General features: G+C 43.0%; 1 protein-coding gene across 6 annotated transcripts in view; it reads right to left on the reverse strand.

The window, feature by feature from the left end:
* TRIO (trio Rho guanine nucleotide exchange factor) overlaps positions 1 to 22,107 on the reverse strand; it is a 1,129,982-nt gene that overhangs the window by 1,049,790 nt on the left and 58,085 nt on the right. For all 6 annotated transcript variants that reach the window (XM_040353401.1, XM_040353397.1, XM_040353396.1 and 3 more), the window contains exons 3-4: positions 6,713 to 6,827; positions 1,003 to 1,195 (exon numbers count right to left, since the gene is read on the reverse strand). In XM_040353401.1, coding sequence (XP_040209335.1) covers positions 1,003 to 1,195; positions 6,713 to 6,827 — 308 coding nt within the window. The remainder of the gene's footprint in view (positions 1 to 1,002; positions 1,196 to 6,712; positions 6,828 to 22,107) is intronic.

Here is a 22,107-nt window from a genome sequence, read left to right on the forward strand (position 1 = left end):
GCTTATTTTTTTACCCCCTGTATTTGTAAATCATATTTAAATTGTAACATACAAAAGAAAACCTTGGGGCACCAACAGCAAAGGTTCCTGGTCCACTGCCTGTTGTTTAAGTCAAACAGCAAACTACTGAAGTCATCTATAAAGCACTGCTACCCCTATCCAGTAGTCTCACATGGTGGAATTTATCTAAACTGGAGCAGTCAGTATCTGTGTATGGCAACCAATCAGCTTCTATCTTCAGCTTTTTCAATAAGGCTTTACAAGGGGAAGTCAACGGGTTGCCTTGTACAGCTGCTCCAAATTCTGGTTGCTTTGTTTTAGATAAACTCACCTCTCCTGCAGTGACCTCATGAAAGTGATTGGCCCTATACACAGGCAGTCTGCACCCAGGGATCACTTGTATGTGATCACTGTGTGAGCAATTACATGCGAGTGACCACGACTAGCAGAGGGAGCTAGCAGCCTCCCATTGCTTTCAATGGGAATGCCTCCCTTTGTTAACTGCAGAAACACCTGCTAGGGTTCTCCCATTGAAATCAGAAGCAGGGTGCATAGGAAAGTGTGAATGCACTCTAGAAAAGGGACACAGTTTAAACTTACACAAATGAAAACAATCTTTAGAGAAAACCTGAACAAGTACCAAGATTTTACTCTAAAGCTGGTTAGAGATCAAAATTCAGCAGGGACCGGCCGAATTTCAATCTATTGCTCATAGGTTCACAGTGCTGATTGTACAGAAGTTAATCTCTCAAATCAATTTCTGTACAACCAGCCTGTTGGAAAACTTTCGCTTGATCAGTGCCAGAGGTGCTGTAGACTGTATTGTGATGGCGGGGAAGCCTCCCCTGGATGAATGCAAGAAAGTGAATCATGTAAAGCCTGTCCAAAGCTCCACTTACGGCATAAAAGGAAAACCAAAAGCTGCAAACATTTGCATGATTAATGTTAAAAAAATAAATATTTATACACATTCAGAGAAAAAAAACTGAAAACTATTCCTACCTCAAACTCAAATTTGGAACTTCCAAAATTAGTTCTTTGCTTCTGCCAAAAATTGTCTGGCTTTATTATTAGTGCAACATGAATACAACAAGGAAAGGATTCTTGTAAAATCTTCAGTAATGGTTTAATGGAATCCCACTTAGAGCCACGCATATCTACAATTACTGTGAAACCTCTTTTGCAAACCTCTTCGCTGTAGGAAAAGAAAAATACGAAACAAACATAAGTTGCAGGTATGAAAATAAATTCTACAATAATCACCAATTGTTGAATTAGGCTAGGGTCACACTGATGCGATCTGACTTTCAGTGCAATTAAGTAGTGAATGCTGTTTGCATTTTCCACTGGGTCAAAATTGCTCTGGAACCGCACCAAAGTACAGGAACCTTTTCCAAAATCACACCATGCAGTTGCATTGATATGATGAGAATAGCCGATAATGTGAATTCCCTTGTCATGCAATTTTCACCTCCCCCAATGACCGACTAGGGATGGAGGTGTGCAAAAACAGCTGGTAATTTCAATGATGGCTTTATTGCTAGTATTTTCGTTGACAGACCGCAAGTATAGGCAGTTTGCAACATACAGTTGTGTTCATAAGTTTACATACCCTGGCAGAGCAACCTGTGTATGTGTATATTGATTTGCCATATCCCTGTATGTTGTGTCCTTTAACCACTTGACCGCTGGGCACTTAAACTCCCTTCCTAACCAGACCAATTTTCAGCATTCGGTGCTCACATTTTGAATGACAATTACTCAGTCATGCATCACTGTACCCATATGAAATTTTTGTCCTTTTTTTTCACACAAAATAGAGCTATCTTTTGGTGGCATTTAATCACTTTTTTTTTGCGCTAAGAAAAAAGACTGCACATTCTGTAAAAAAAAAAAAAGGAATTTTGCTTCGATTGTTATAAAATTTAGCAAATTAGCCACTTGCTTACTGGGCACATAAACCCCCTTCGTTCCCAGGTGAAATCTCAGCGTCCGGCACTGCGTCGCTTTAACTGACAATTGCGCGGTCGTGCGACGTGGCTCCCAAACAAAATTGGCGTCCTTTTTTCCCCACAAATAGAGCTTTCTTTTGGTGGTATTTGATCACCTCTGCGGTTTTTATTTTTTGCGCTATAAACAAAAAAAGAGCAACAATTTAAAAAAAAAATATTTTTTTTTTTTTACTTGTTGCTATAATAAATATCCCAATTTTTTTTTTAAAAAAAACTATTTTTTTTCTCAGTTAAGGCCGATACGTATTTTGACGTATTTTTGTAAAAAAAAAAAAAAAATCGCAATAAGCGACTGGTTTGCGCAAAAGTTATAGCGCCTACAAAATGGGGAACAGAATTATGATTTTTTTTATTATTTTTTTTTTTACTAGTAATGGCGGCGATCTGCGATTTTTATTGGGACTGGGATATTGCGGCGGACGTATCGGACACTTTTGACACAAATTTGGCGCCATTCACATTTATACAGCGATCAGTGCTATAAAAATGCACGAATTACTGTATAAATGTGACTGGCAGTGAAGGGGTTAACACTAGGGGGTGAGGAAGGGGTTAACTGTGTAGCCTGGGTGTGTTATAACTGTGTGGGGGGAGGGGGGTGACTGGGGGAGGGGACCGATGCTGTGCCTCTATGTACAAGAGACACAGATCGGTCTCCTCTCTCCCTGACAGGACGTGGAGCTCTGTGTTTACACACAGAGCTCCACGTCCCTGCTGTCACCTGCCGTGTCACCGACGATCGCGTGTACCCGGCGGACATCGCGGCCGCCAGGTACACGCATCCACCCAGTGGCGCGCGCGGGTAATGCACATAAAAGGCTGTGTTTAAACGGCCACTTGGCACTTGAGAGCCGCGCTGTGGACGTATTTCGTCTATAGCGCGGATCTCAAGTGGTTAGTAATGAAAATTTATCACACCTGAAGTACTGACGGCCCATCTCATTTCTTGAGACCCCAACACACCAGAAAAGTACAAATACCCCCCAAATGACACCTTTTTGGAAAGAAGACATTCCAAGGTATTTAGAAAGAGGCACTGAGTTTTTTGAAGTTGTCCTTTTTTTTCCCCCACAATTCTTTGCAAAAATCAAGATTTTTTTTTTTTTCCCACAAAATTGTCATATTAGCAGGTTATTTCTCACACACAGCATATGCATAGCACAAATTACATCCCAAAACACATTCTGCTATTACTTCCGAGTATGGTGATACCCCACATGCATGAGACTTTTGCACAGTATGGCCACAGTAGGTCCAACACGCAGGGAGCACCTTCAGGCGTTCTGGAGCATAAATTACACATCTAATTTCCTGACTATTTCTTAGACTTTTGAAGGCCCTGGAGAACCAGGACAATGGAAACACCCCAAAAATGACCCTATTTTGGAAAGATAACACCCCAGCGTATAATCGGAGGCATAATAAATCTTTTGTCATTTTTTCCTACAACTTTTTAGAAAATGTGGAAAGAAAATTAACCACTTCCCGCTCGCCGGTTGTCATATGACGCCCTTGAATTTGTGCGGGGATATCTGAATGATGCCTGCAGCTACAGGCATCATTCAGATAACAGCTTATTCAGCCGGCGACTCCCAAGCCTCTATAATCGTCGTAGGCTGGGCGCAATGTTACGAGGTCACGCCCGGTCTCTGTATTCAAACAAACAGCGGTGCCTCGGCTGGGAAGCCAGGAACAATTTTTTTTTTTTTTTTTTTTTTTTTTTTTCAGGCTTCCCAGCCTAGAGGTGAGATGTGGGGTCTTATTGACCCCATATCTCACTGTAAAGAGGACCTGTCATGCCATATTCCTATTACAAGGGATGTTAACATTCCTTGTAACAGGAATAAAAGTGATAAAAAATAAATAAATTGCGGGGGGGGGGGGATTGGGTGTCGGGGGAAGTGTCAAACTAAAATAAAAAGTAGAATGAACAATATATTTTTTTTTTTTTTTTTTTTAACCACTTGGTTTCCAGCCCATAGTCAAAATATGTCCTGTGTTTAAAGATGGATATCTCAGTAACGGCAGCAGCTGCTGCCACAACTGAGGTATCCATCTCTAGTGCCGACGGTCCTGTACACGATAATGGCGGTCTCCGCGGCGGATTCGCCGCGAGATCGCCGTTATCGGTGGCGGGAGAGGGCCCCCCACCTCCCGCCGCTGTCCCGCGCCCTCTGCCGCTTACCGGAGCCGTCGGTAGCGGCGGAGGAGATCGGGACCGTTCGGCAGCTGAGCGGGGTTACGAGTGAAGGAAAAATGTCCTTCACCCGTCCCCATAGCTCTGCTGGGCGGAAGTGACGTCAAAGCGTCAGTCCCGCCCAGCGTCTTAAAGCAACATTTTTTTTTTTGTCATTTGAAAAAATTACATTTCCAAATGTATTTATTTTTTTCTTGCATTTTAGTCTAAATATGAGATCTGAGGTCTTTTTGACCCCAGATCTCATATTTAAGAGGACCTGTCATGCTTTTTTCTATTACAAGGGATGTTTACATTCCTTATAATAGGAATAAAAGTGATCAAATTTTTTTTTTTCAGTGTAAAAAGTAATAAAATAAATAAAAATAAATAAGAAAACAAACAAAAAATTTTTTTAAAGCGACCCGTCCCGACGAGCTCGCAAACGCTTACGCGAGTAGCGCCCGCATATGAAAACGGTGTTCAAATCACACAAGTGAGGTATCGCCGCGATCGTTAGAGCGAGAGCAATAATTATAGCCCTAGGCCTACTCTGTAGCTCAAAAAATGCAACCTGTAGAATTTTTTTAAACGTCGCCTATCGAGATTTTTAAGGGTGAAAGTTTGACGCCATGCCACGAGCGGGCGCAATTTTTAAGCATGACATGTTGGGTATCATTTTACTCGGCATAACATTATCTTTCACAATATATAAAAAAATTGGGAAAAATTTATTGTCGTCTTATTTTTTAATTCAAAAAAGTGTTTTTTTTCCAAAAAAAGTGCGCTTGTAAGACCGCTGCGCAAATACGGTGTGACAAAAAGTATTGCTATGACTGCCATTTTATTCTCTAGGGTGTTAGAAAAAATATATATATAATGTTTGGGGGTTTTAAGTAATATTCTAGCAAAAAAAAATGTTTTAGTCTCGTAAACACTGAATCTGAAAAACAGGCTCAGTAACGAAGTGGTTAAAGTGCCCCTGTCCCTGTGTGCTTGCATGCAGAAGTGAACGCATATGCAAGTCCCGCCCACATATGAAACCGGTATAATAATTTTGGCCCTAGACCACTTCTGTAACTCAAAACATGTAACCAGTAAAAAAAAAATGTAAGCTTTGCCTTTGGGGATTTTTAAGTAGCAAAGTTTGGCACCATTCCACAAGCATTTCCCCCCCCCCCCCCCCCAAAAAAAACGCATTCGAAAAATTGCTGCGCAAATACAGTGCGAGATAAAAACTTCCAACGACCGCCATTGTATTCTCTAGGGTCTTTGTAAAAAAAAAAAAAAAAAATTTGGGGGTTCTATGTAGTTTAGCAAATGATGATTTTTACATGTATGAGAGAAGTGTCAGAATTGTCCTGGGTGGCAAGTGGTTTAAACGCATTTTTTTTTTTTTAACACAAAGTTGTCCATTTATATATAATATTTCTAACACAGAGCATGTACATACCAAAAATTACACCCCAAAATAGATTCTGCTACACCCGAGTAGGGTCGATACCACATGTGTGAAACTTCCAGACTGGCCAAATACAGAGGCTGAGCACAGCCGAGTATAAATGGGGGTGGATGGGATGGCTGAGCATGGATGGGGGTAGATGGGATGGCTAAGCATAGATGGATGGAGGAGCATTGCTGAGCATGGATGGGTGGATGAGTATTGCCGAGCATGGATGGGTCGATGAGTATGACAGAGGGATGGCCGAGGATGGATGGCCGGCTGAGACTGCAGTTCTCACTGAGCAGCACTGTGGGCACTACACATGCAGCCCACAGCGCTGCTGCATCCTATCTCTCCCCTCTCCTCTCACACGGTACCGATCGGTACAGAGAGGGGGGGGGGGGCAGATTTGTTTACATGCGACGCCGGTTTGTATGTATGTGACTGGCAGTGAAGGGGTTAAACACTAGGTGGCTAGGAAGGGGTTAAGTGTGTCCTAGGGAGTGATTCTAATGGTTGGGGGTGGGGCTTATTGTGACATGACGCTGCTCCCGAGAGTGTCCTTTCCCTAGGCTGAATGGGGGAGATGCTGTGTTTACACTGGCACCTCCATGTTCTTCAGCTTTGTGACACTATCGCGGACATAGAGTTTGCAGGTCCTGCGGGCACGGTCACGGAGCACAGGTACGTTACTTTGCGCAGCCGTGCCATTCTGCCAACGTAAACCTACATGGAGCGGTTGGCAAGCGGTCAAAATTGAATTACATTTTTTATTTTTATTCTTTAACTTAATGTGGCTGGCATTTTTGCATTGAAGTCAACGAGATGCCATTTTTGCCTTGAAGTCAATAAGACGCAATTTTGCATTAAAGTCAATAGGATGCAGGATGCCATTATCAGCACTTTATCGTCAAAATGCAGATAACCCTATTTTAGGTTGATAATTTTCGGCGGCTGATATATCGTGCATCTCTAATAGAATTATATTTTTCCAAACACTACAAATTTGAGAAAAATACAAAATTATTAGAGAAATTATAGCTTTAATAGTAATAAATAAAAAAAAAATTAAAATCTAACCTTGGTATGCAAGCCAGATATGATATGAGCCTTCTGAGATCCTCTTGTCTTATTCTGTCATGATTGGTTCGCGCTGGAAATGTTAAAATTGGACCCCCTCGTTTATCTCTGCCTCCTGAAAAACAACATTTTTGAAAGTAAAATTCAAAATTACATTTACAAGTAGCCAAGAATCTATCATGGTAGCACTACTTCGACAAGTTTTCCCACCATTGATCGGAAAGAGAAAAGGACATTTCCCTTTATTGCACACATGTTAAAAATGTACATTTTGGTCATGAAGATTACCCAAAACATGAAATTTTCTGGAAGCAGAGATTCTGTAGCATACAAAATAATAAAATAATGCACCCACCACCATTTTATATCACTAGATGATTGCACTACTTTATCAGATCTATATTTTTCATTAAAAAGATACACTTAAATTTGAAACTACAAAACACAATAAAATATGCAAAATATAAAAGAGGAGACGGAGTCAAGTACATAGATACCAAATACGTCAAAACAGCAAAACTATGATACCCATAAGCAACGCTTTAAAAGTCTTTACAGGTCATCAACTTATAGTAAGCTGTAAAGAATGGCCCTAGATTCCTCCCTCTCATTCCATCACGCACAGCAAAACCAAACATATGTTGTGTGCATATGTGCTTGTGCAATGTGCAGGAGCTTCTTATAAAAAAGATTTTACATTTTATTAAGATTAGAATGCATTTTTTATTTTGCAGTGCAGGCAGGAGGGTGTGCTTAGCTGAGAAAATCCCTCCTGAAGACTCTTGGAATGTATGACATTTTCCTAAGCCCAAGCCCAGGTAGTAATGCAAGTATATAAAAAAATAAAAAAAAGTTTAAAACAAATAAAGATGAAATACTTTACCGTTTACCAACACTAGCAGCAAAAGGATTAAAAACAGCCTGTTGATTGACAGATTGAAGTTCTGCTTTAAAGATGCGGCTGATGGGGGTGTGGCCTGACGGTGCATGGAGTAGGACGCTTTCCAGGGAGCTCCGGCCATTGATCCTGTAATCCGACGAATCCTGTCCTCCACAGACCACATCTTGTTCCCCTGCTTACCTGTCTAGGAGTCCTGAGCCCCGGGCACCATGTTGCCACCTAAATCGCAGAAATCTACTGCGGCGAAACAGGCACAGTACCGTCACCCAGACTCAGTGGAGCGGGAGGAAGATGGCGGCGCAGCAAAGGAAGGTGAGGAGAGACCGGTGGGAGACACAGCCAAGCTTCTTGAGGCAATAACACTCTGCCGCACCTCTCTGGCCACGCAGATTGAGGAGGTCAAGGTGGACATATCCCTCCTTAGGCAGGCCTTGCATAACCTCCGAGACAGAGTGACGACCGCGGAGACCCACCTGAGTGAGTGATGTAGAGGACGGCCTACCGCCATTGCAGACCGGAGCTGACCGCATGCAGCAGCAGATTCAGCAGCTGTTCTCCAAGCAGGACGAGATGGAGAACAGGCTGCGGTGGTGCAACCTGTGATTGATCGGCCTTCCAGAGGGTGCGGAGGGCAAGGATCCCACCACGTTTCTTGAACAGCTCCTTATCACATCGTATGGGAGGGAGGCCTTCTCCCCCATGCTGGCGGTGGAGAGGGCCCACCGCATGCCGGCCAGGCACATTCATAGCTAAAATGCTCAACTATAAGGACCGAGATGCGGCCCTCAGAATGTCAAGGATGAAGGGGAACATTCCCTTTGGAAATGTTCATGGAGGCCTAATGCAGATTGCGTGTCCATAACTACAAAGATGCCATGCTCTTTCCCGCCCGGCTCAGAGTGGAACACAATGGGAAAGTGTCCTTCTTTGAAAACCCTGAAGACGCAGTCTCCTGGCTAGAGCGCCACGTGGCCCCGGGGAACAGGGACTAAGGACTGTGTGAGTATGATACTTGTCACTCTTTTGCAGACTGCATACCAACCCAGCTTTGCAGAATGGTGTGGCCAACCTAACTGTTGTACCTTTAGGGACTTTTGCCCAGACTACCACCTGTTGGGGTTTTTCTTTTTTTTCTCCTTTACCTGGGCCTACTGCTCTGTTGCCACACTCTGCCAGTTTACCCAACCTGTGGAAGAGGTGAACACACCTGGTCTTGTGGTACAGTGTTTGTCTATAATTCTGGTCATGCTCCTTGAGCCCTAAGGGAGGCTTATTCATATCCTGAGCTACAAGGGTAGCGGGCAGGGCTGTCATAATGAGAGGGCACACCTGGGAACTGCCCAGGGGCCCCAGTTGCATGGAGGGCCCCTGCACTTTCCCCAAAGCAGCTGGCCCTTGAGCCCACTCTGCCCGAAAATTGGGGGCCCCATGATGGTACCGAGAGTGATAGATACACAGGGGAGGCAGTCTGCCTCCTACCTACTTGATGTCCGTTTACCTGCACTGTCATCATTGTAGGAGCCCCAGAGCATTACTTTGCCCAGGGGCCCATGATGCTATTAAGACGGCCCTGGTAGCGGGAGCCTTGGGACACCAGCAGTCCTACTGATTTCATGCACAGTGCAGCGAGACTGTTCCCCCTGTGTATCCCAGAACCATAGGCAAGCTTCTCAGAGACATGAAGGGGTTACGTCCATAGTCGCGCGTGCACACACCCTGGGACTTAGTATTCTCCTACCTAATGTGTTCTTCTGGTTCTGTGACATAGTGTCCCGCGGGGTTGTGTGTGGGCAGGGACTATGCTGGCTTTTTTCACTCCTCATGTTACAGCTTACCTCTTCTAGTTTTACCGGGATGACAGCACATTGTTTGGTTTTGGGATGATGCCCGCATCAGTTTGGAGGGGTGCAGGGGACTTAATGTTAATGGATGCAATGGTGTATACTATAAGTCAAATACTGGTTGTGAAGGATGCTTCAGTTTAATTCTCCCTGCTCGTTATGCTGTGTGTGTGTTAGAGGATTTCAGGTGTGACTCATTCCTCGGGTTAACAGGCTGTTGATATGGTAATGACCTTTCCTCAGCCAGTCCTAGTTCAAAGGGTAAATGGTCTAGTGTGTTGTGTGAAGAAGCCCTGTGGCTACTGTTTACGGTTATTAGAAGGGGCTCATGTTAATTATTCTGATTGCTTCATTGTGGTAATTATCGCTTCTACATGCGGGGCCGGGCTGTCTAGATAATGTATTCTGTACAACTAGTAATTACCTTCACTGATGTCATTATCTAAAGAAAATGTGTTTTCAGAATCGGCTCCGAAATGTCTGCCCATGATCTGTATGGAAGCCCCAGTGTGAGGGGGGCGGAGATTTGTCATTGTAACAGTTTTGGAAATGACATATAAGCTGTGTGTTATACTATTAAAGTCTGTCTGGTTCCAGCATTCAGCCTTGGCTCATGTGTGGATGATTCTGTGATGTTCTGTTATGGGAAGAAGGGACTGTTTGACGGGGATATCATACCAATACCGTCACACTGGTTATACAGAATTGTTGTGTCATGTTAGTACTTACCTGGTGGGCTTCATTTATTATTGCTGAGTATCTACGCTCCATGGTTCATCACCAATATATTGTGGATAGGTTGTTCTATGACCCCTATAAATGGCGTCCTTAAAATTTCTCACATGGAATGTGAGAGGGCTGCATGACAAAAATCAAGCGCACAGCTGCTTTCACCTTCTTGAAGAAACAAAGGGCAGATGTAATGGTGTTGGTGGAGACTCATGTGGAGGGGAGGCAGATGGCTCTGAGGTGTTCTTGGGTTGGATGGGCGTACCATTCGACTCATACATCTCACTCTAGGGGGGTGTCGGTGCTCATAGCCAAGTCGGTTCAATTTGAACTAGGCGAGATCTCTACCGACTCACAAGGCAGGTATGTGTTTCTCTTTGCGAAAGTGTATGCAGAACCCCTCCTTATCCTAAAATTTTATGTCCCACCTCCCTTTAGTGTATCTATAATCCTAGAAGGCTTCTTATTCATGGCGAAATACCCCACAACACAGGTGGTGTGGTTAGGGGACTTTAATATCGTACTAAAAAGCACTTTTGACAAACTGCATACTTCCCAGTTGACAGCGGGCCCTGCTAGGGACACTAGGTTCTACAAACAGATTTCCTCCTTCCATCTCATCGACACCTGGCGATATAGGAACCCCCTCACCAAGGCTCATTACTGCTTTTCTTCCACCTACAGATCGTTGTCTAGAATTGACTTTATTCTTATTACTCAGGGTCTCACGCCCAGACTGTTAGACATGTCCTTTGGCCCCAGTCGACCGTCAGACCATAGCCCTTACTGGGTCACCTTAAGTGTCCCCCTTGATAGGCCACCGCGGGCGTGGCGCTTGAACCCGTTCTGGCTCTCACTATTACCGGAGGGGGATGAGCTCACAGAGGAGTGGAGGAAATTATTTTACGGATAAGGATCACTCCCCAACCCCTTCGGCGGTCTGGGACTCATTCAAGCCCGTGCACACTTGATCTCCTACATCAACAAAATTAAGATGTAGGAGTGTTTGAAAGGGCAGTGACGGAGCTGTCTACAACAGAGCAGGCCTATGTGGCTGACCCCTCCTTGACCAATGCAAACTCTCTTAAGCTCCAGACTAGAGTGGTGAACCAATTGCAATTTGAAAGGCCTAGACAAAAACTATTTTTTGCTCGGCAAAAGATGTTTGAGCATGGAGAAAAGGCTGGCAAACTGCTGGCGTACCTGGTTCACAGTGATGACAGACCCCCAGTGGTTATCACTCTGCACGGGGCAGGGGGGGACCAGACCACAGACCCGCCTATGGTAACTTCTAAATTCAGAGATTTTTTCTCAGACCTTTATAAATCCGCAACCCTTGCTGACAGTCAACCTATGGCCCTATTTTTAGACAAAAAAATCAGTCTTTATGCAGGTGACACGTTACTTTATCTAGCCTGATTTGGGTCCCTCCCCGCGTAGAGCCCTTCAAACTATTGAGCAGTTTGGGCACTTTTTTGGCCGAAAGATTAATTGGAGTAAGTCCCAGATGTTACCACTCAATAGCTTCCCCCCTTCGGAGTCCCAAGTCAACTTGCCACTACAAAGCTGAGGTCATAAAATATCTGGGGATACGCATATCTAGAACCCCTGCAAACTACATAGCCCTAAACATTGAACCATTTTTTCCTTAATTAAGACCAAACTCCGGGCGTGGACCCATTTACCGTTGGGAGTCTGGGGTCGAGTTAATCTTGTAAAAATGATACTCTTGCCCAAGGTCCTTTATGTCCTCTGGCACTCCCCAATCGATCTTCCTTTAAAATACTTCAACGCCCTGGAAGCCCTTCTTAAACCGTTCGTATGGGGAAACAATAGGCACAAACTTTCTTGGCAGTCACTCAAAAACTTGGAAGACATGGGGGGCACAGCTTTGCCGGACTTCAAACATTACTACATAGCGGCTCCGTTTTCCCAGTTGTTTCATATTGACAAAGCTGACAGCGAACATTTTAGACTTAGATTATGTCTAAGGTGGGCGAAGCGAACCAACGACCCAATGTACGCAATAGTGCAGGGGATAGGCAGCGCAGGTCTGGAGGGCGACACAAGGTCCCTTCTGTATCATTGGAGACGTATATGGGGGTCTAGCTTTCTCTAAACTGGGCATTCTAGCTCACAATGACTACATGCCTTTATGGTATAACAAGCGCCTATTAGAATTTAGACGCATCCAGAACCCAGAGATCTGGAGCTCTCGGGGTATATATTACTTGCACCATCTGTTGTCAGACGGGGTCCTCAAGATTTTTAATGCCCTCAGGGATGAGTTTTCGCTCCAGAATCACATGTTTCGATTCTTCCAGATACGTCATGCGGCTCAGGCGCAGTTCCAGCAGACGCTCCCGCAGCCTACCCCTAACCCTATCATGGCCATAGTCAGGAGCACGGACCCGAGGGGTCTGATCTCTTCTTTCTACTCCATGTTGTCCACACCTATGTCCAGCAAAATAGCATACGACTTGAAGCCCCGATGGGAGAGGGAGGTGGGTCCACTGGAGAATGAGGAGTGGGAGGAGACGTGTAGAGAGGTGTCCCCCGACTGACAGATAATAGGCTGACCCAGATTTAAATTACACATAGGGCATATCTTACCCCTCTTAGAGTGGCCAGGTACAAGAGAAATTAATCCACCCTGTGCCCAGGGTGTGGAGTGGAAACAGGTACATTATTTCACCTTTTGTGGGCTTGCCCCAAGATTAAGGGTTATTGGGCCCAGGTGGTGACCTTTTTACATGACAACATGGGTTCCCCCTTAGCCCTGGACCCAAAGCAGTGACTTCTGGGGATTTTCCCTGACGTCTTGGATAGACACACTAAAGTATTCCTGCAAGAGACGTTATTTTCTGCTAGGAAACTCATAGCCAGGAAATGGATGAGGCCGGTACCCGCAACTCTGTTGGAGTGGAAGGCGGAAATCAATACGACCATGCCATATAAAAAATGCATTTATATCAATAGAGGGTGTCCAGCTAAATATAACAAAAAATGGGATAGGTGGTTGCAGAACCCCGATAATTGCACATGAATGTCGATTGTACCCAGATTGATAGTGTCACAAAATTTACTATTACAGTATAGCTGCCCTCCTATTCGCCAGTATGTACGACCTACTCATTTTTGAAGAACTTACCAGTGCGCTCCAGGTGGGCTGGTTATTACACGGCATGACAATTTTTGTATTCATTTGATTGTACAGGACTGTTCTTGTACTGCATTTGTCTACATTGTATCCCAATGAAGACTTTTGTTTAACCAGAAAAAAGATGCTGCTGATGAAAAAATACTTTGTGGTGATCCAGAAGCAGCAGAAAGTGTTTCTGGAATGAGAACTCTGGAGGGAAAAGCTACTTGCAATTTCAATATGGTCCTCATTTAATTCCAAAAAGTATTTTTTAAATGTCTTGAGGACCAAAATTCATCCCATTTTTGCCATATTCCTGGCATTTCATTCTTTATATATCCAAAAACTATTCACCAGATGACATCCGTAACAGATGTGATCTGTAGTCCCTCTTCCTGCCATACATTTCCAACATATCTCTGTATTGCCATTATTAATTTTATTTAATGCTACTGGGCTCCAATACAATCTCATAACTACCGTATTTGCCGGCGTATAAGACGACTCAGCATATAAGACGACCCCCTAATAGTTTGCTGAAAACTGTGGTTTTGTGGTCTACTCACCGTATTAGACGACCCCCTTGTGCGTAGTAATGCCTTTTCAATTAAACGAAGAGGCCGCCGCCGCCGGGTGCTTTGTAAGGCTGTATGTAGTCTGTTGTGCGCCGCTCAGCCAATCCCGATGCACTGTGTTGATGACAGAGCATGTTGGAGTAACAACATAATGTAGCCTGCTCAGGTTGGCAGAGGTTATTACTCCAATCTGAGCAGGCTTTGAATGCTCTGTCATCAAAAATCGCTGATAGCTGCCATTATTGGTAAAAAAAATTAAAATGCAATAAAACTATCCCCTATTTTGTAGACACTATAACTTTTGCGCAAACCAATCTATATATAAGCTTATTGCGATTTTTTTACCAAAAATATGTAGAAGAATACATATAGGCCTAAACTGAGGGGAAAAAAAGTTTTTTTTATAGTTTATGGGGATATTTATTATAGCAAAAAATTAAAAAATTTTGATTTTTTTTTCAAAATTGTCGCTCTATTTTTGTGTATAGCGCAAAAAATAAAAACCGCAGAGGTGATCAAATACCACCAAAAGAAAGCTCTATTTATGGGAAAAAGGACGTAAATTGTGTTTGGGTGCCACAACGCACGACCGCGCAATTGTCAGTTAAAGTGACGCAGTTCGGAATCACAAAAAGTGCTCTGGTAAGGAAGGGGGTAAATTCTTCCGGGGCTGAAGTGTTTAAGTTGTCGTTCAGTCTCCATATTCCCCTTTTTTTTTATATTCAATTATCCTGAGTTCCAAATATATCAGAGCATGATGCGACCAGGAGAAATGACCTATATCTGTTGAGGGTGTCATCATCAGACAGGATTGGTTAATAAAAAAAACTATTCTGTGATATGAGTTATGTATATTTGAATAATATGAATCATTTTTTGTCCGTCTGATGTTGAAGCCCTCCAAATATCTACCATTTGGTATCTTTCCAGTAGATGTTTGAACTTCTTTTAATTGAGGGACTTGACAGTGCTATATAGTGCCCTCTCTTGTTTTTTTGTATATTACTGATTTATATATACCATCATATACCACATTGTGATATATATATATTGATATAAATCCTAAACTTAGTTTTGTGTGTTTTGTGATTCAAACTAGGGTTGTCCCGATACCGATACCAGTATCGGTATCGGGACCGATACCGAGTATTAGCGGGAGTACTCGTACTGCCTCTAATACCGCCGGTGCTAAAATAGAACACCCCCCCCTGCCGCTGCCGCAGGGAGGGGAACATTTCAGTCAGCTTTCGTTTGAATAGCTGCTTTCCCCGCCGCGCATAGACACTGCCCCTTGGACGGATCTGTCCAATCGCGAGCATGGGGGAGTGTCTAAAACAGCTATTCAAACGAACGCTGACTGTAATATTCCCCGCGCGGTGATTAACGCGGCAGCGGCATCATAACAGTAGGTACGGGGGACATGGCTGCAATATGTGGGGGACGTGGCTGCATATGTTGGTGGGGGACGTGGCTGCATATGTTGGTGGGGGACGTGGCTGCATATGTTGGTGGGGGACGTGGCTGCATATGTTGGTGGGGGACGTGGCTGCATATGGTGGGGGGACGTGGCTGCATGTGGGGGGACGTGGCTGCATGTGTTTGGGGACATGGCTGCATATGGGGGGACATGGCTGCAATATGTTTGGGGACATGGCTGCAATATGTTTGGGGACATGGCTGGATATGTGGGGGACATGGCTGGAATAAGTTTGGGGACATGGCTGCATATGGGGGGACATGGCTGGATATGTGGGGGACATGGCTGCAATATGTTTGGGGACATGGCTGCAATATGTTTGGGGACATGGCTGCAATATGTTTGGGGACATGGCTGCATTTGGGGACACATTTAAAAAAAAAGTATCGGTATCGGCGAGTACATAAAAAAAAAAAAGTATCGGTACTTTTACTCAGTCCTAAAAAAAGTGGTATCGGGACAACCCTAATTCAAACATTTGTTTAACATGGTTTAGAGGTAGCGCGATTTATATATTTTTTTTCGCGGTTTGTTTTTTGTATCTTGTTTACATGGTAATCGCAGCTCTCAGATTGAATAGACTGATTTCATTGCAGCTTTCTTTCTTGTTTGTCTAGTATTTAGAGCAGTTTATTTCCAATTTCATATATTATATATATATATTAATATATATATATATATATATATATATATATATATATATATATATATATATATATATATATATATATATATATATTAAACATAAAAAAGGTGTCCATGTGTTAATTGTGTTTCTTTAGTGAAAAAAAACACAATCCTTTCTATTCTCCCATATTCCTTCCCCCTACTTCATATTCCCTTATTATTGTGCCTTTAATAAAAGTGCCGGTGTAATAATTGTGTTATTTCTTATATGTGTTATGTGTAGATGGTATTTGTGGTCGGTCAGTGTTTTTACCAATATAATCCATTCTCCATCCTCCCCACCCCCCAACCCAATATCCAAGTCCCCTTATGGTCTTTTGACTGTTCCCACATACATCTTAGGCCAGTCTGGTAATTCTATTTCCGGGAGCCGGAAAGTCTCCAAGAACTCTGGCAGATCTTCCATAGCCCTGAAAGTTGTTGTTAAACCTTCATGTTGAACTTGTAATAGAAATGGAAATTTCCATCTATAATGGAGATTCTTCTTTACGAGTTGTTCCAGCAGAGGCTTTAGTGCTCTTCTCCTGTCCAGTGTGTAATTCGATAAGCCCTGAAAAATTATTCTTATTTGTGTTCACTCATGTTGTATATTTTTATTTTGGCATGCGGCTATAACGATTTTATCCTTTGTTTGAGCATAATGCATCCTGCATATTACATCTCTTGATCTACTAGGCTCTGTTTTTCTTAATCCCATTATTCTGTGTGCTCAATTATTATTTCAGCTGGGTCTTTTTTTTTTTTTCCACTTCAGACTCCACCCCATAGAGTGTGCATTATATGCTCATGTTCGGCGCACCTGCCCATTGCATCTCTATGTTGGTTTTGCATCATAAGTGTCGCTTCTTCTTGTGTGAATTTTTTTTTTTTTTTTTTTTTTTATTATATATATAAATATATATTATTGTTATTTATTAAATGTCACTCCTCATATTTCAGAGGCACAAAAGGATTACATTTTTATTTTATCCCCCCCTTCTCCTCCCCCCCCATCCCCCCTATCTCACCTTAAACAATCTCCTATATCTCTAGTTCTTTCAAATTTTCTTCTAGTGTTTCTTTTAAGTGTCTACCCTTAATTTTTCTGCATAACTCCACGATTTCTTGAAAGTCCTCCATCTATCCCATTTCGTGATTTGTAAGATGTTATTACCCTCTATGCCCTCTTTTAATTCTTCCATTCTGTAAGTTTCTTCGACCGCATCTATCCACTCCCAAATTGAGGGGCACTCCAATTCTTGCCACCTCCTTGGAATAAGTCTCTTAGCGGCATTGAGTAGATGCGGTAAAAGCGTTTTCCTGTAATTGTTTATACCTTCCTCCCCCCCATGAAATAGGATGACCCATGGGTCCATCTTGATCTTTTTCCCCGTGATCTCTTCCACACAGGCCAAGATTTTTTCCCAATACCTCTTAACCTTAGTACATCCCCACCAGATGTGTGCCATATTTCCTGGTGATCCACATCCCCTCCAACACTCTCCTGTCTGATCTTCTTTGAATTTTTTTAGCTTATCCGGGGTCATGTACCATCCGGATATGCATTTAAAACACATCTCCGCCGTTCGACTATCTACCGCAGAGGAGTGTGTCAGAGCCATCATTTTATCTATTGTGCCCTTATCCCGTTGTGTTCCCAATTCCCTTTCCCATTTTTTAATGAATGGAGGTATATTCTGCTCATCCATCTTCAATAGTATTCTATATAGCTTTGATGTAGTTCCTTTTGCTCTTTCCATGAAGCATATTTTTTCTAGGTCTGTTAACTGGTCTCCCGCTCTCAGTGGGCCTGGTAGATCCTGGGTAAAATGTTTAAGCTGCTGGTACCTCCATTCATTAATTTCCATTAAATTCTTTTTAGTTTTTAACTCGGGTAGTGTTATTATGTGACCCTCCCTTATTATGTCCCTTAGTTGTGCCGTGTCCTGTTTGATCCAATTCCCCCCGACTTGTGTTTTACCTGGTGCAAAATAATCATTTTTCAGTGCTATAAAAGGTGAATTATATTCCTTCTCAATTTTTTTGTAGACATTGTCCCATATTTTAAGTGCATTTTTTGTTATTTCATGTGTGTTTTTATCTAGTGTTCTAAATTGAGGAGGATTCCATATAATCTTGTCCAGCCTCGTCTGTGCTAACTCATTTTCTAGACTAACCCACCTTTTTTCTTTGTTGGCTCTGGCCCACTCCACCACCCTTGTCATTACCACTGCATCATAATATCCTTTGACGTCCGGTACCGCTAAGCCCCCCTTTTTTTTTGGTTGTTTTAGGGTCTGGAGTGATATCCTATGTTTCTTATTTCTCCAAATGTAATTCATAATTATTTTTTTTAAAGCGGAAAATAGTGTTCTCGGGAGGGCTATGGGGATCATCTGAAATTTATATAATATTTTAGGTAAGATAACCATTTTGCAATAATTGATTCGTCCTATCCATGATATTGCTCTATTTTCCACTCTTTTTATTTCTGTCTTAATTTCATTTAATAGGGGAATGAAATTTATCTTATACATTTTTTTTTATAGAGTTTGCTAACAGTATCCCTAGATATTTGAGTTCTTTAACCCAGGCGAACTGGTACTTCACTTTTAAGAATTGCTCTTCTAATTTACTTATATTTATACTCATAATCTCCGTTTTGGTGAGATTTATTTTGAAGTTCGAGATTTCCCCATAATCTCTACATAGATTTAATAGGTTTGAGATTGATGTTTTGGGTTTGTCCAAATAGAAGAGGATGTCGTCCGCAAAGGCAGAAAGTTTGTATTCCTCCTCTCCCACTTTGACCCCTTTTATTTCTTTGCAGTTGCGTATCCTGGCCAGCAACGGCTCCAAAGAGAGCACAAACAGGAGTGGCGACAGAGGACACCCCTGCCTTGTACCATTTTTCATTGAGAAAGTTTGAGATAGACTGCCATTTATCTTTATTTTGGCAGTGGGAGACAAATAAAGGGCTGCGATCCAGTCTATCATTCTCTGTCCAAACCCCATGCCTCTCAGAGTCAGCAGCATAAGTCCCCAGTCTACTCTGTCGAACGCTTTTTCTGCGTCAATCGACAGAAGTAAACCTGGGGACCCTACTGCCTTCATTCTCTGGAGCAACAAGAGTGTTTTTACTCCATTGTCTCTACCCTCTCTACCCTGAACAAAGCCCGTTTGGTCCGGATGTACCAGTTTTGTCATTTCCTGTCTAACTCTTCCGGCCAATACCTTTGCGTACAATTTTATATCAGTGTTCAGCAGAGATATCGGCCGGTACCCTGAACAGCTTCCTGTGTCTTTACCTTCCTTTGGGATAACGGTGATGGTTGCCTCTGATGCTTCTTTACTTAATTTATACTCTCTTCCAAGGCCATTAAAGTACTGGCATAGTTTTGGTAGAAGGATCTCCTTGTATTTTTTATAATACATCACTGTGAAGCCGTCCGGGCCCGGGCTTTTTCCAGTTTCTGAACTTGTTAATGCTAGTTTAATTTCATTTTCTGTGATAGGCCTATCCATCTCTTCTGCCTCCGTTTGATCTATTTTTGATATTCCTGCTTCTTTTAAAAATGTTGTAATCTTGTTTTCTTTCTCCCCTTTTTGCCAGTTCTTTTGTTCTACTGAATATAGTTTTTCATAGTATATTCTGAATGTTTCTGCAATATCTTTTGTTGTATGTAAGACCTTACCTTTTTCGTTTTTAATTTTGTCTATATAATTCCTAGATTTCTTTTTTGTACCATCCGAGCAAGATGTTTGCTTGTTTTATTTCCCCACCTGTATCTTTCCCTTGCTATTGAGTTAAATTCCCTTTTTGTATCTTGATCTAAGAGTTCTTTAAGCTCATTTCGCTTGTTTACTAAGTTTAAATATAGGTCTTGTTGCTTTCCCATTTTCTTATGTTTTTGTTCAAGATTAAAAATCTCCTCTATAAGTTTTTCCCTTGTACTACTCTCTTCTTTCTTCTTCCTTGCTCCTTCAGAGATCAGGACCCCTCTTATCACCGCCTTATGGGCGTCCCAAAGTGTTGCTTTAGAGATTCCATCTATCTCATTTGTTTTAAAGTACTCTTCTAATTCTTTTTTAACCCTCAGGAAACTTTTCTCTTTGATTATTAGCTCTTCATTAAGTCTCCAGTTTTGATAGGGCTTTTGGTTCCCTGAGATATTTATGGATATGCTAATGGGGGCATGGTCCGACATCGTCATGGTTTCTATTCTTGTCTCGACCACCATCTCCAACATTCTATGGTCCACCAGTATGTGGTCGATCCGAGAATAACTACCATGGACCGGGGAAAAAAACGTGTAATCTCGTTGGCCTGGGTTAAAGATCCTCCATGTATCCACTAATTGATTTCTATACAAACTTTCCTTAACCTTTTTTAGTAGTATGTCTTGGGTATCTGATGTCTGGTAGGTTTTATCTACTTTCGGGTCCATACAAAAGTTTAAGTCACCTCCCAGTATTAACTTTCCCCTCCTAAAATCTTTTAATTTCTCTAATATTCCCAACAGGTATTTCATCGGGGAGGTATTCGGAGCATATATATTTACAAGAGTGTATTCCTCCTCCTCCAGTTTTCCCCTTAAAAAGAGGAATCTCCCTTCCGGGTCTGTCATTCTATCTGTTAGAACAAACCGTGTCCCCTTCGCTATTCCAATTGCTATCCCTCTAGCTCTTTTTGAGATGGTGTCTCCATAGTACCATCTGGGAAAGTCGGGGGAGTATATCTTTATGTTTGACCCCAATGTAAGATGGGTTTCTTGTAAGAAGGCAATGTCTGTCCTATACCTTTTCAACTCCTTTAATATCTTATGTCTCTTAGTAGGACTATTAAGGCCTTTGACGTTATAGGACAGACATTTAATCACTGGCATCTTTGTTTTCCTTTCTTCGAATTATGCTCTCTTCTGATTGTTTTGGTGAGATAGGGTTTCTTCCCTCCCTCAATCCCCTCCCTCCCCTCCCTCCCGCCCCCCCGTCCCCTCCCCCACCCTCCCGTCCTCTCCCCTTCCAACCCATCCCTCCCTCCTTCCCATCTCCTCCCCCCTCCCTCCCTCCCTCCCATCCCCTCCCCCTCCAGCCCCTCCCTCCCTCCTTCTCATCTCCTCCCCCCTCCCTCCCTCCCCCCCCTATTTGGCCTATTAAAGGCCTCTGGACCATCATCTAAGTCCTGGTCCAGATCGCTCTGGGTGGGGGTCTGAGATTGCCTCCCCCCTCCCCCGGTTTTCCAGCCGGAGAGGGGGGGGGGGGCGTTTTACAAAGCCCCAGCCCGAGGTCAGCGGAAAGCCCGAGTCAGGGATAGAAAAGAGCATGTGAGGTAATGGCAAAAAAGAGGGCATACACAAAAAAAAAGAAAAGAAAAGAGAGAAGGGGCAACTAGGGAGAACAAGGTAGAGTGGACAGGGCGGGAGTTTCCATTCTCCCCCCTCTCCCTCTCGTCCCCGCCCCCCCCCCTACCCCCAACCTGGTAGGTCAAGGACCTGGATATCTAATTTCCTACAAAATTCACTTAAGTCCTCGGGAAATCTTAGTGTCGCAGATCTCCCTTCCTTTATTCCAATTAGGCAAGCAGGGAACCCCCAGTAATATTTAATGTTCGAGTCTATCATCTGCTTTAGGAGTGGTTTTAACAACCATCTCCTTGCCAGGGTTTCTGGGGCCACATCCGTGAATATCTGCAGCTCCGTCCCTTCAAACACTATCGGGGGTTGTCCCCTCAATTTCTTCCAAATTGCTTCTTTATCTTCATAAAATCTGAACCTTATTATGACATCTCTTGTTCGCTCGGGGGACGCTCTTTTCGGGTTTCCCACTCGATGGACCCTTTCGATTCCAATTGGGTTGTCTATTGTTCTTTCCAGTATTGGGTTGAATATCTTCTGCGCTATTGGCCTGAGGTCCTCGTCCCTCTTCTCTGGTATGAATCTTATCCTTAAGTTTTGTCTCCGACTTCTATTTTCCTGGTCCTCCAATTTGTAGAGAATATGCCTCTGTTGTAATTGAATCTGATCCATCTGGGCTTTTAGTGCACTTGATTCCTGTTCCTGTTTCT

Source organism: Rana temporaria, chromosome 5, assembly GCF_905171775.1.
Source record: "Rana temporaria chromosome 5, aRanTem1.1, whole genome shotgun sequence".
NCBI classification, from domain to species: domain Eukaryota; kingdom Metazoa; phylum Chordata; class Amphibia; order Anura; family Ranidae; genus Rana; species Rana temporaria.